The sequence below is a fragment of the Entelurus aequoreus genome, linkage group LG08 (genome assembly GCF_033978785.1).
Source record: "Entelurus aequoreus isolate RoL-2023_Sb linkage group LG08, RoL_Eaeq_v1.1, whole genome shotgun sequence".
Classification (NCBI taxonomy): domain Eukaryota; kingdom Metazoa; phylum Chordata; class Actinopteri; order Syngnathiformes; family Syngnathidae; genus Entelurus; species Entelurus aequoreus.
The window spans coordinates 10,132,416-10,145,760 of NC_084738.1; the positions used below are offsets into that span (position 1 = coordinate 10,132,416).

Sequence of the window (13,345 nt, forward strand, 5' to 3'; positions counted from 1 at the left end):
AAGGTAGCATAATCATACCCTTGTAGTGGCACCATCTGTTCATTTGTTACCTGTTTTGGAGGAAAAGGGAGGTGTATATTTGAGAGGTGGCATTCATTCATTAAAATAGAAGACACAACTGGGGATTAATGGTATTGATGTTATTAAGGTAGCATAATCATACCCTTGTAGTAGCAACACCTGCTATTTTGATCCCTGTTTGGGGAAAAAAGGGATGTGTATATTTGAGGAGTGGCATTCATTCATTAAAATAGAAGACCCAACCGGTGTATAATGGTATTAATGTTATTAAGGTAGCATAATCATACCCTTGTAGTAGCAACACCTGCTATTTTGCTCCCTCTTTGGGGACAAAGGGAGGTGTATATTTGAGGTGTGGCATTTATTTTTTAAAATAGAAGACACAACCGGTGATTAATTGTATTAATGTTATCAAGGTAGCATAATCCTACCCTTGTAGTGGCACCATCTGTTCATTTGTTCCCTGTTTTGGGGAAAAAGGGAGGTGTATATTTGAGGAGTGGCGTTTATTCATTAAAATAGAAGACACACCTGGTGATTAATGGTCTTAATGTTATCAAGGTAGCATAATCGGAGCCCTGTAGTAGCACTACCTTGCTATTTTTCTTCCTCTTTGGGGACAAAGGGAGGTGTATATTTGAGGTGTGGCATTTATTTGTTGAAATAGAAGACAGACTTGGTGATCAATGACATAGCATAATCATACCCCTGTAGTGGCACCATCTGTGATTGTGTTCCCTATTTGGGGTGAAAAGTGATGTGTATATTTGAGGTGTGGCATTTATTTATTAAAACCTATGGTGTACTTGTTCACTAATAAGGTCATTTTGTCTAATAGATAATCATGAGGGTATTTACAGTACATGCTATGTATTTGATAAAATGAACAGTCTATTTGAGGTTTATTCATTAAGATGGCAGATGCAACTGTGAACTAACTGTTGTCTGATTGACCATCGTGTGTTGGCTTTTTGCCAAGGGATAAAAGCAATTGTTTATTTGAGGTCTGGCATTTATTTATTAGAATAAATGATGCACCCGGCATTTAAATGGGGAAAGGTCCCTATTGGATTATACTAAATGTAATTAAAGTCCCCTAGTGGGCACCAGCTAATATGTATTTTCCTTAAAGGAAACAAAGTTTATTCGTGCCACGGGGTTTGTTTGTTTTTATTCTTCAAGTAGGCGACCTATCCGACGATTAACTGGCGTTTACTGTCCGTGGGCATAATGGTCAAGTAACACAAACGAGGGACCACTTGTCAGGTTCTCCGAATAACGCGTGTGTGTGTCAGAGTGCGTGTCCTTTCACCCTGAGGTGATGCGACGCCGTCAAGACGTCCTCACCCAAGTGTCCTCCAGGGGGCATGGGGGGCAAGCGTCAGTCCTTGTTAGGGGGTGTCAGGGGGGCTAAGGACGGGTGATCTCTGTGGCGTTTGTCACCTGACAAATCAATACCTCCACACTCTGGTTTACAACACACACACACACCTCAACACACACACACTAAAGTGTCATATGTTGTGTTTGTGTTGCAGAGCGCTGCAGTTTAATGGCTGGCAGGTAGGGGCCAAAGAGGGACAAACAACATGAACTCCATTCCGTCCATGGACAGACACATCCAGCAGACCAATGACCGGCTGCAGTGTATCAAACAGGTGAGAGGCAGCTTTTAAACACTGCTGTTGGTGAAATAGCCCCTTGGCGAGTGTATGGCACGCTCACTAGCTGTAGTGACACTGCACTGATACTGAATTGGCATTTGCTTCATAATGGTCACGGTGGGGCATGTCGGCTGTTGCCGTTACCCCAGAGTACAGAGACAGAAGGTGGCGTGCAGGTCAAAGAATAAAATTCTTTACGTCGAGTAAAAGTTATATTTTGATGCGAAAGACGCAGGAAATTATATTTTGACGTTAAAAATTAATGTTTAAAAACGCAGAAGTGATATTTTGACGTTAAAAATTAATGTTTACAAACGCAGAAGTGATATTTGGACGCGAAAATGAATGTTTAAAAATGCGGAAGTGATATTTTGAGACAAAAAATAGTGTTTATAGATGCGGAAGTGATATTTTGAGACAAAAAATAGTGTTTATAGATGCGGAAGTGATATTTCGAGGCGGAAAATAATGTTTAAAAAGGCGGAAGTAATATTTTGACGCGAAAATAAATGCCCAAAAACGCAAAAGTGGTATTTTAATGGGAAAACAAGTGTTTAAAGACACAAAAGTGATATTTTGATGCGAAAACAAGTGTTTAAAGACGCAGAAGTGATATTTTGACGCGAAAATTAATGTTTAAAAACGCAGAAGTGATATTTTTACGCAAAAATTGATGTTTAAAAATGCAAAAGTGATATTTTGACGCGGAAATTTATGTTTGAAGATGCGGAAGTGATATTTTGACGTGAAAATGAGTGTTTAAAGACGCGGATGTGATATTTTGACGCGAAAATTAATGTTTAAAAACCCAGAAGAGAGATTTTGAGGCGAAAATTAATGTTTGAAAACGCGTGAGTGATATTTTGATGCAAAAATTAATGTTTAAAAAGGCGGAAGTAATATTTTGACGTGCAAATTAATGTTTAAAGACGCAAAAGTGATATTTTCATGCGAAAACATGTGTTTAAAGACGCAGAAGGGATATTTTGACGCGAAAATTAATGTTTAAAAACGCAGAAGTGATATTTTTACGCAAAAGTCAATGTTTAAAAATGCAAAAGTGATATTTTGACGCGAAAATTAATGTTTTAAAACGTGAAAGTGATATTTTGACACAAAAATTAATGTTTGAAAACACTAATTTAAAATGAACATTTATGACATTTTGACGCAAAAATGAATATTTAAAAACGCAGAAGTTATATTTTGACGCGGATATTTATGTTTGAAGATGCGGAAGTGATATTTTGACGCGAAATTAGTGTTTAAAGACGCGGATGTGATATTTTGACGCAAAAATTAATGTTTAAAAACCCAGAAGTGAGATTTGGACGCGAAAATGAATGTTTAAAAATGCGGAAGTGATATTTTGAGGCGAAAATTAATGTTTTAAAACGCGAAAGTGATATTTTGATGCGAAAACTAGCGTTTACGACGCAGAAGTGATATTTTGAGGCGAAAATTAATATTTGAAAACGCGTAAGTGATATTTTGATGCAAAAATTAATGTTTAAAAAGGCGGAAGTAATATTTTGACGCGCAAATTAATGTTTAACGACGCAAAAGTGATATTTTCATGCGAAAAGGAGTGTTTAAAGACGCAGAAGTGATATTTTGACACGGAAATGAATGTTTAAAAACGCAGAAGTAATATTTTGACGCAAAAATCAATGTTTAAAAATGCAAAACGGATATTTTGACGCGAAAATTAATGTTTTAAAACGTGAAAGTGATATTTTGACACAAAAATTAATGTTTGAAAACACTAATTTAACATTAACATTAATTTTGATGCAAAAATGAATATTTAAAAACGCAGAAGTTATATTTTGACGCGAAAATTTATGTTTGAAGATGCGGAAGTGATATTTTGACGCGAAAATTAGTGTTTAAAGACGCGGATGTGATATTTTGACGCAAAAATTAATGTTTAAAAACCCAGAAGTGAGATTTGGACGCGAAAATGAATGTTTAAAAATGCGGAAGTGATATTTTGAGGCGAAAATTAATGTTTAAAAACGCGAAAGTGATATTTTGATGCGAAAACTAGTGTTTAAGACGCAGAAGTGATATTTTGAGGCGAAAATTAATGTTTGAAAACGCGTAAGTGATATTTTGATGCAAAAATTAATGTTTAAAAAGGCGGAAGTAATATTTTGACGCGCAAATTAATGTTTAAAGACGCAAAAGTGATATTTTCATGCGAAAAGGAGTGTTTAAAGACGCAGAAGTGATATTTTGACACGGAAATTAATGTTTAAAAACGCAAAAGTAATATTTTGACGCAAAAATCAATGTTTAAAAATGCAAAACGGATATTTTGACGCGAAAATTAATGTTTTAAAACGTGAAAGTGATATTTTGACACAAAAATTAATGTTTGAAAACACTAATTTAACATTAACATTAATTTTGATGCAAAAATGAATATTTAAAAACGCAGAAGTTATATTTTGACGCGAAAATTTATGTTTGAAGATGCGGAAGTGATATTTTGACGCGAAAATTAGTGTTTAAAGACGCGGATGTGATATTTTGACGCAAAAATTAATGTTTAAAAACCCAGAAGTGAGATTTGGACGCGAAAATGAATGTTTAAAAATGCGGAAGTGATATTTTGAGGCGAAAATTAATGTTTAAAAACGCGAAAGTGATATTTTGATGCGAAAACTAGTGTTTAAGACGCAGAAGTGATATTTTGAGGCGAAAATTAATGTTTGAAAACGCGTAAGTGATATTTTGATGCAAAAATCAATGTTTAAAAAGGCGGAAGTAATATTTTGACGCGCAAATTAATGTTTAAAGACGCAAAAGGGATATTTTGATGCGAAAACGAGTGTTTAAAGACGCAGAAGTGATATTTTGACGCGGAAATTAATGTTTAAAAACGCAGAAGTGATATTTTGACGCAAAAATCAATGTTTTAAAACGTGAAAGTGATAATTTGACACAAAAATTAATGTTTTAAAACGCAAAAGTGATATTTTGATGCGAAAACTAGTGTTTAAGACGCAGAAGTGATATTTTGAGGCAAAAATTAATATTTGAAAACGCGTAAGTGATATTTTGATGCAAAAATTAATGTTTAAAAAGGCGGAAGTAATATTTTGACGCGCAAATTAATGTTTAACGACGCAAAAGTGATATTTTCATGCGAAAAGGAGTGTTTAAAGACGCAGAAGTGATATTTTGACGCGGAAATGAATGTTTAAAAACGCAGAAGTAATATTTTGACGCAAAAATCAATGTTTAAAAATGCAAAAGTGATATTTTGACGCGAAAATTAATGTTTTAAAACGTGAAAGTGATATTTTGACACAAAAATTAATGTTTGAAAACACTAATTTAACATTAACATTAATGATGTTTTGACGCAAAAATGAATATTTAAAAACGCGGAAGTTATATTTTGACGCGAAAATTTATGTTTGAAGATGCGGAAGTGATATTTTGACGCGAAAATGAGTGTTTAAAGACGCGGATGTGATATTTTCACGCAAAAAATAATGTTTAAAAACCCAGAAGTGAGATTTGGACGCGAAAATGAATGTTTAAAAATGCGGAAGTGATATTTTGAGGCGAAAATTAATGTTTAAAAAGGCGAAAGTGATATTTTGATGCGAAAACTAGTGTTTAAGACGCAGAAGTGATATTTTGAGGCGAAAATTAATGTTTGAAAAAGCGTAAGTGATATTTTGATGCAAAAATTAATGTTTAAAAAGGCGGAAGTAATATTTTGACGCGCAAATTAATGTTTAAAGACGCAAAAGTGATATTTTGATGCGAAAACGAGTGTTTAAAGACGCAGAAGTGATATTTTGACGCGGAAATTAATGTTTAAAAACGCAGAAGTAATATTTTGACGCAAAAATCAATGTTTAAAAATGCAAAAGGGATATTTTGACGCGAAAATTAATGTTTTAAAACGTGAAAGTGATATTTTGACACAAAAATAAATGTTTGAAAACACTAATTTAACATTAACATTAATGATATTTTGACGCAAAAATTAATATTTAAAAACGCAGAAGTTATATTTTGACGCGAAAATTTATGTTTGAAGATGCGGAAGTGATATTTTGAAGCGAAAATGAGTGTTTAAAGACGCGGATGTGATATTTTGACGCGAAAATTAATGTTTAAAAACCCAGAAGTGAGATTTGGACGCGAAAATTAATGTTTAAAAACGCGAAAGTGATATTTTGATGCGAAAACTAGTGTTTAAGACGCAGAAGTGATATTTTGAGGCGAAAATTAATATTTGAAAACGCGTAAGTGATATTTTGATGCAAAAATTAATGTTTAAAAAGGCGGAAGTAATATTTTGACGCGCAAATTAATGTTTAAAGACGCAAAAGTGACATTTTGATGCGAAAACGAGTGTTTAAAGACGCAGAAGTGATATTTTGACGCGGAAATTAATGTTTAAAAACGCAGAAGTGATATTTTGACGCAAAAATCAATGTTTTAAAACGTGAAAGTGATAATTTGACACAAAAATTAATGTTTGAAAACACTAATTTAGCATTAACATTAATGATATTTTGATGCAAAAATGAATATTTAAAAACGCAGAAGTTATATTTTGACACGAAAATTAATGTTTGAAAACACTAATTTAACATTAACATTAATTATATTTCGACGCTAAAATGAGTGTTTAAAGACGCGGATGTGATATTTTGACGCGAAAATGGATGTTTAAAAACCCAGAAGTGAGATTTGGACGCGAAAATGAAAGTTTAAAAATGTGCAAGGGATATTTTGAGGCGAAAATTTATGTTTAAAAACACGGAACTAATATTTTGACGCGGAAATAAATGTTTAAAGACGCGAAAGTGATATTTTGATGCGAAAACTAGTGTTTAAGACGCAGAAGTGATATTTTGAGGCGAAAATGAATGTTTGAAAACGCGTAAGTGATATCTTGATGCAAAAATTAATGTTTAAAAACGCAGATTTCCGCGTTTTTGAGGACATTTCACATGCCTGAGGATTGTCAACATAGGGGAGCGGCTCCACACGGTTTATAGAGATATAATAGCACCTCTCTGGCAGCTAATTCTGAATATAGGAATCAACTTATTAAAAAATAAGACCCTCGATGCCCAACCCTATTTGCGACCTCCTAAAGGGTATGGCAGAAAGATTTCATTGAGAAAAATCCATACTTAAACTATGTTTCAGAAGCTTCTAGCGAGTAGTACGACAAAGATTGTGCAAACAAAGGTGCTAAATCCTGATTCCCGATGGAGGCCTTTGAGACGTAAACGGTCTATAGTCCTTGCAGCAGGATATTAAATATTAAATAAGGCATTCCGTGGAAGAAATGTTTGATCGCGCGGCTTAGCGCCTGAAAGAAGTCAACAAAAGGGGAGCGTCTAAAGTGCACACAATCCAAATGAGGTTAAGCGTGTTAACCCCGCCAGGCAAAGATTTAAACAAACACGTCGCGATGTTATCGTCATATGGGTAAACATGTCAATTAGACAGATCCGCGGCGTGCGAGGAGACCTCGCGTCGGCGCTCATAAATGGTTAAGAGTGGGGGTCATTTCAAACCCGGCAGCCCCGCCACCGCTAATAGAGGCAGCTTTGTGCCACGCACAATCAGGGTTTTTTGGAAGTGGCGCATAATAAATAGCATTTATGCCCTGCCAATTAGAGCGGCCCTTTCAGCCACGCCGTCTGGAGATGATCATTGTGGGAGATCAGAACAATTAACTCGCTATCCTCTCCCCATTGTCCAATTGCTCAAATAATTAAGGAAATATTGTGAAGCAATCCAGCTGTTTGCCTTAATTGAAAGTCTGCTGCTGCTTTTATTTATTTTTTGGGGCATCATTGAAGGCAGCAGGAATATAAATCAAGCCTCGCTCATTGTGTCGCACCATGCGAGAGGTGACACACACACACACACACACACCAGTCCAGCCGACGGGGGAACAAATTGATTTTGTTGCTCCAATGATAAATTACCGCAGAACGAGATGATAAAGTGGAGGAAATTGGAATGTGTCAGCCGCATTCAGTGGCCAGCTTGAAGGCGAAATCAGAAATCATTACGCCGCTCATTTTTAAATGAGCGTCCCCTTGCAAAATTAGGATAATTTGATTTTTGAACAATAACCTCAGTCATTTTCAATTATGAAATCATACACTCAGGCCTCGTGAGGATTTGACGAGGGGAAAAAATGCTCCGCGATTTGTGGAAAACTTGAAATTTTTGGGAGAAATAATATAGTATATTTAATTATACTATATTGTTTTACACAATATATATTATCATAATGGTATGATTATGTATAAGTATTTATTGGAAATATATATACGGTGATAAATGTAGTCTCTTTAAATAATAATATGATATAAATAAAATACAATCAATATTATTGTAATAAAATGTAATTTATTAATTATGAAATTGCATTAATATTGTAGAAATTAAGTTAATTTCAGTTTTAATATCATATGATCCATTATTAACTAGTTTTAATTGAAACGTGAGGTTAAATAATATTTAGATTTAAGTTAATTATGTTAAATATATTTTAATAATACAGTTTTAAACATGTCTTACTTACGTGGTATCTTTATTTTATTTTATTGTAGATTTGTACATTTGCTTTGTTCATTAAATTTTGTCTACCTTTTCTTGACAATGTTGGAACGTCAGCTTTACAGATGCCACCTTTGTCGTAGTAGAGACGTCCGTCGCAACAAAGATTACATGAAAATGCCTTTTTTCACGTTCTCTAATCTGCATTGTTTTGATTTGATTCTATAATTTGGTTTATTATTTTACAGATTTTTTTTTTTTATGGAAAGTTTCTTGCAATACATTTAGCAGAGAGACATACAGTATCTTACAAAACATGGTGTTTGTAATGTACAAAACCCAAAACCAGTGAAGTTGGCACGTTGTGTAAATCGTAAATAAAAAGAGAATACAATGATTTGCAAATACTTTTCAACTTATATTCAATTGAATAGACTGCAAAGACAAGATACTTAACGTTTGAACTGGAAAACGTTGTTATTTTTTGCAAATATGAATTACATTACATTTGGAATTTGATGCCTGCAACATGTTTCCAAAAAGCTGGCACAAGTGTCAAAAAAGACTGAGAAAGTTGAGGAATGCTCATCAAACACTTATTTGGAACATCCCACAGGTGAACAGGCTAATTGGGAACAGGTGGGTGCCATGATTGAGTATAAAAGCAGCCTCCATGAAAAGCTCAGTCATTCACAAACAAGGATGGGGCGAGGGTCACAACTTTGTGAACAAATGCGTGAGCAAGTTGTCCAACAGTTTAAGAACAACATTTCTCAACCAGCTATTGCAAGGAATTCAGGGATTTCACCATCTACGGTCCGTAATATCATCAAAAGTTTCAGAGAATCTGGAGAAATCACTGCACGTAAGCGATGATATTACGGACCTTCCATCCCTCACGCGGTAGTGCATTAAAAAGCGACATCAGTGTGTAAAGGATATTACCACATGGGCTCAGGAACACTTCAGAAACCCACTGTCAGTAACTACAGTTTGTCGCTACATCTGTAAGTGCAAGTTAAAACTCTACTATGCAAAGCGAAAGTCATTTATCAACAACACCCAGAAACGCCCCCGGCTTCACTGGGCCTGAGCTCATCTAAGATGGACTGATGCAAAGTGGAAAAGTGTTCTGTGGTCTGACGAGTCCACATTTCAAATTGTTTTTGGAAACTGTGGACGTCGTGTCCTCTGGAACAAAGAGGAAAAGAACCATCCCAATTGTTAGAGGCGCAAAGTTGAAAAGCCAGCATCTGTGATGGTATGGGGGTGTATTAGTGCCCAAGGCATGGGTAACTTACACATCTGTGAAGGCACCATTAATGCTGAAAGGTACATACAGCTTTTGGAGTAACATATTGTCTTTTTCATGGACACCCCTGCTTATTTCAGCAAGACAATGCCTAGCCACGTGTTACAACAGTGTGGCTTTATAGTAAAAGAGTGCGGGTACTAGACTGGCCTGCCTGTAGTCCAGACCTGTCTCCCATTGAAAATGTGTGGCGCATTATGAAGCCTAAAATACCACAACGGAGACCCCCGGACTGTTGAACAACTTAAGCTGTACATCAAGCAAGAATGGGAAATAATTCCACCTGGAAAGCTTCAAAAATTGGTCTCCTCAGTTCCCAAACGTTTACTGAGTGTTGTTAAAAGGAAAGGCCATGTAACACAGTGGAAAAATCGCCCCTGTGACAAGTTTTTTGCAATGTGTTGCTGCCATTAAATTCTAAGTTAATGATTATTTGCAAAAAAAAATTACATTTCTCCGTTCGAACATTAAATATCTTGTCTTTGCAGTCTATTCAATTGAATATAAGTTTAAAAGGATTTGTAAATCATTGTATTCTGTTTTTATTTACCATTTACACAACGTGCCAACTTCACTGGTTTTGGGTTTTGTTACATTAGGTGTCCTTTGGGCACACATTATGAATATTTGGGGAATTTAGGTCACTTTTTGCAAAAATAAAAACAATTATTGAAAAAATGCAAGTTCCTTGAAGTGCAACCTTCAAATTGATTCATAAAAACTGATGTGTCACAATTTGTTTCCCCGTATCGCCCTGAAATTGCCCCGCTCTGGGCTGTTTGGGCAAGACGGGGCCACTTGACACGGCTGCCATCCATTTCTATTCCAATTCATCGCACGCCTCCACGTATTCCCATTACGCTCTTTGTTAACTTACATGATGGAGGTGCAAACGCAGGATCGTGCACACCCAGCCACCCCTCCAGGGGCCGAGGGGACACGTGTCCAGGTTTGATGGGTGGCTCCTGGGCGGGAGATTCAGGGACCGGGGCGGGGGGACATCTGTGGCACGACACTGCCAAGTGACGGCAGCGACACCGGTGGGCAGATTGTCCCTGGTAGAGAAGAAGAAAGGTGTCTGAAAACACCCGCCCACCTGCAGCTCGCCGTGATTACGTGTGTGCGGTCTGGCTTCCATACCCGTCTAAATTTAGCAGCTGCGGATGTGCTTCGCTCTCCTCTTAACGGAGACATCTTTTGCCGTCAGGAGCTCATCCAAGCCTGACATCTGCTGCCCCTTCGGGAGCAAATATTGTTAAAACAACAGTTAGTTACATCAGGCAAAATGATCGTACTGTCATACAAACGTTTGTATAAAGTTACAGCATTTTGCTCAAGACAGCTTCCTTTGCTATTTGTTGTGGTGTCAAATATGGTTGCGCAATATCCATCCATCCATCCATTTACTACCGCTTGTCCCTTTTGGGGTCACGGGGGGTGCTGGAGCCTATCTCAGCTGCATTCGGGCGGAAGGCGGGGTACACTCTGGACAAGTCACCATCTCATCACAGGGCCAACACAGATAGACAGACAATATACACAATATAAATAATACACATTTGGTCGACCATAGTGTTATTAATGCTATCAGTATATCGTGATAATGCATACATTCTAGCTTTGTCTGTGAATTTGACAGCGCAATGTAGCATCCTCGCTAGCGGCTAACGTCCCTCAACAGTGAAGCTTCTAAGGCACACCAAATGTGATTTTTTTTTTTGTCCTCAAGTGAAACCGATCTGATTTTTTTTGCCAGTCTAAACAATCCAAAGTGCTTCAAATCTGATATTTTCGCATCAGGTTCAGGTCACAGCAGGGAGTGGTCCCAGTCCGATTGGAATCTGATCTTTTCAAGTGTGACTTCAGTCCAAACGGCCATTTTTTTAGAAATGTTTTTTGAAATCATGTTTTCGATATCATCCCGGTGCTTTTAGTTAGTTTAACCATTTTGTTTTCCAATGTGAATGAATTCATATACAAACCCCGTTTCCGTATGAGTTGGGAAATCGTGTTAGATGTAAATATAAACGGAATACAATGATTTGCAAATCATTTTCAACCCATATTCAGTTGAATATGCTACAAAGACAACATATTTGATGTTCAAACTGATAAACATTTTTTTTTTTTTGCAAATAATCATTAACTTTAGAATTTGATGCCAGCAACACGTGACAAAGAAGTTGGGAAAGGTGGCAATAAATACTGATAAAGTTGAGGAATGCTCATCAAACACGTATTTGGAACATCCCACAGGTGAACAGGCAAATTGGGAACAGGTGGGTGCCATGATTGGGTATAAAAGTAGATTCCATGAAATGCTCAGTCATTCACAAACAAGGATGGGGCGAGGGTCATCCCTTTGTCAACAAATGCGTGAGCAAATTGTTGAACAGTTTAAGAAAAACCTTTCTCAACCAGCTATTGCAAGGAATTTAGGGATTTCACCATCTACGGTCCGTAATATCATCAAAGGGTTCAGAGAACTCTCAGGCTGTACTGCATCAACAAGCGACATCAGTGTGTAAAGGATATCACCACATGGGCTCAGAAACACTTCAGAAACCCACTGTCAGTAACTACAGTTGGTCGCTACATCTGTAAGTGCAAGTTAAAACTCTCCTATGCAAGGCGAAAACCGTTTATCAACAACACCCAGAAACGCCGTCGGCTTCGCTGGGCCTGAGCTCATCTAAAATGTTTTGGACTCTTTTAGTTCCTGTTTGACACCTGAGTTTGTTTTAGTTACCATGGCTACTTATGATTTTCACCTGCCTCTGGTGTTCAGGACGCGCACCTGCTTCTAATCAGAGGACTATTTAAGCCTGCTTTTGCCAGTCAGTCGTCCTGGCGTCAATATTGGTTTCATGCCACAGTTTCGTGTTTGTTCTATGCCATAGTTAATGCTAGTTGTTTCATGCCACAGATTCGTGTTTGTTCTATGCCATAGTTAATGCTATTGGTTTCATGCCACAGTTTCGTGTTTGTTCTATGCCATAGTTAATGCCAGTTGTTTCATGCCACAGTTTTGTGTTTGTTTCATGCCACAGTTTCGTGAGGTTCATGTCTATAGTTTCATGTCCTAAGTTTTTGCTTTAGCTCCCGCATGCGATAGGCACGCTTGCCTTCGGGTTGTTTTCTGTTTTGTACCTTGTTGAGGGTTTCTTCAAATTAAATCATGTTCCTACCTGCAAGTCCTGTCCGGAGTCGTCCGTTTGCCTTCCTGGGAGAACGACCCCGCAGTAAGCGAAAACCCCGTCGTGACAAAAAGAAGTCTTAAAAAAACTTCAATTTGACATGTTGAATATACCCTGTATAAGACGACATTTCCCCCTGATTTTGTATTAAGGGGTAAGCGATTAATCATGTGGTGTGTGAGTGATAGGTAGAAAAGACTTGTTTGTAGGGAAATCATGTAGTGCCACCTGCTGGATGCATGTATAAACATCTAGTCCCCCAATATAAGACTAGGGGAAAGTACTGTATTATATTTGGGTCATTAAGGTAATTGACCCACTGCATACATTAAAGTCATTTGGTAATATTTTGGTCATTGTGACTTTTTAAAAGTTGCACAGCCCTTAAGATATTTTTTTTTGTGTCACTAGTGTGACATGAAGAAAAGCTCTGACTTGCTTGGAGAGAGGTTGTTTGTTGGTTTATAGGAAAATTATCATTTTAAATGTGTGTTAATTTAGTAATTCAAGTGACTTGTTCTGCTATTCAGACACATTTTTTAATCACATGGTGTGTGTGTTTGTGTGAATGATTTGAAGAAAAGCTCTAAAAA

General features: G+C 36.8%; 1 protein-coding gene across 1 annotated transcript in view; it reads left to right on the forward strand.

Moving 5' to 3' along the window:
* The window catches only part of LOC133655390 (zinc finger MIZ domain-containing protein 1-like), a 260,084-nt gene that overhangs the window by 185,491 nt on the left and 61,248 nt on the right, over positions 1-13,345 (forward strand). Inside the window, exon 3 of the mRNA XM_062055505.1 lies at positions 1,560-1,679. Within this exon, the coding sequence (XP_061911489.1) occupies positions 1,611-1,679 (69 nt within the window). The 5' untranslated portion in view covers positions 1,560-1,610. The remainder of the gene's footprint in view (positions 1-1,559; positions 1,680-13,345) is intronic.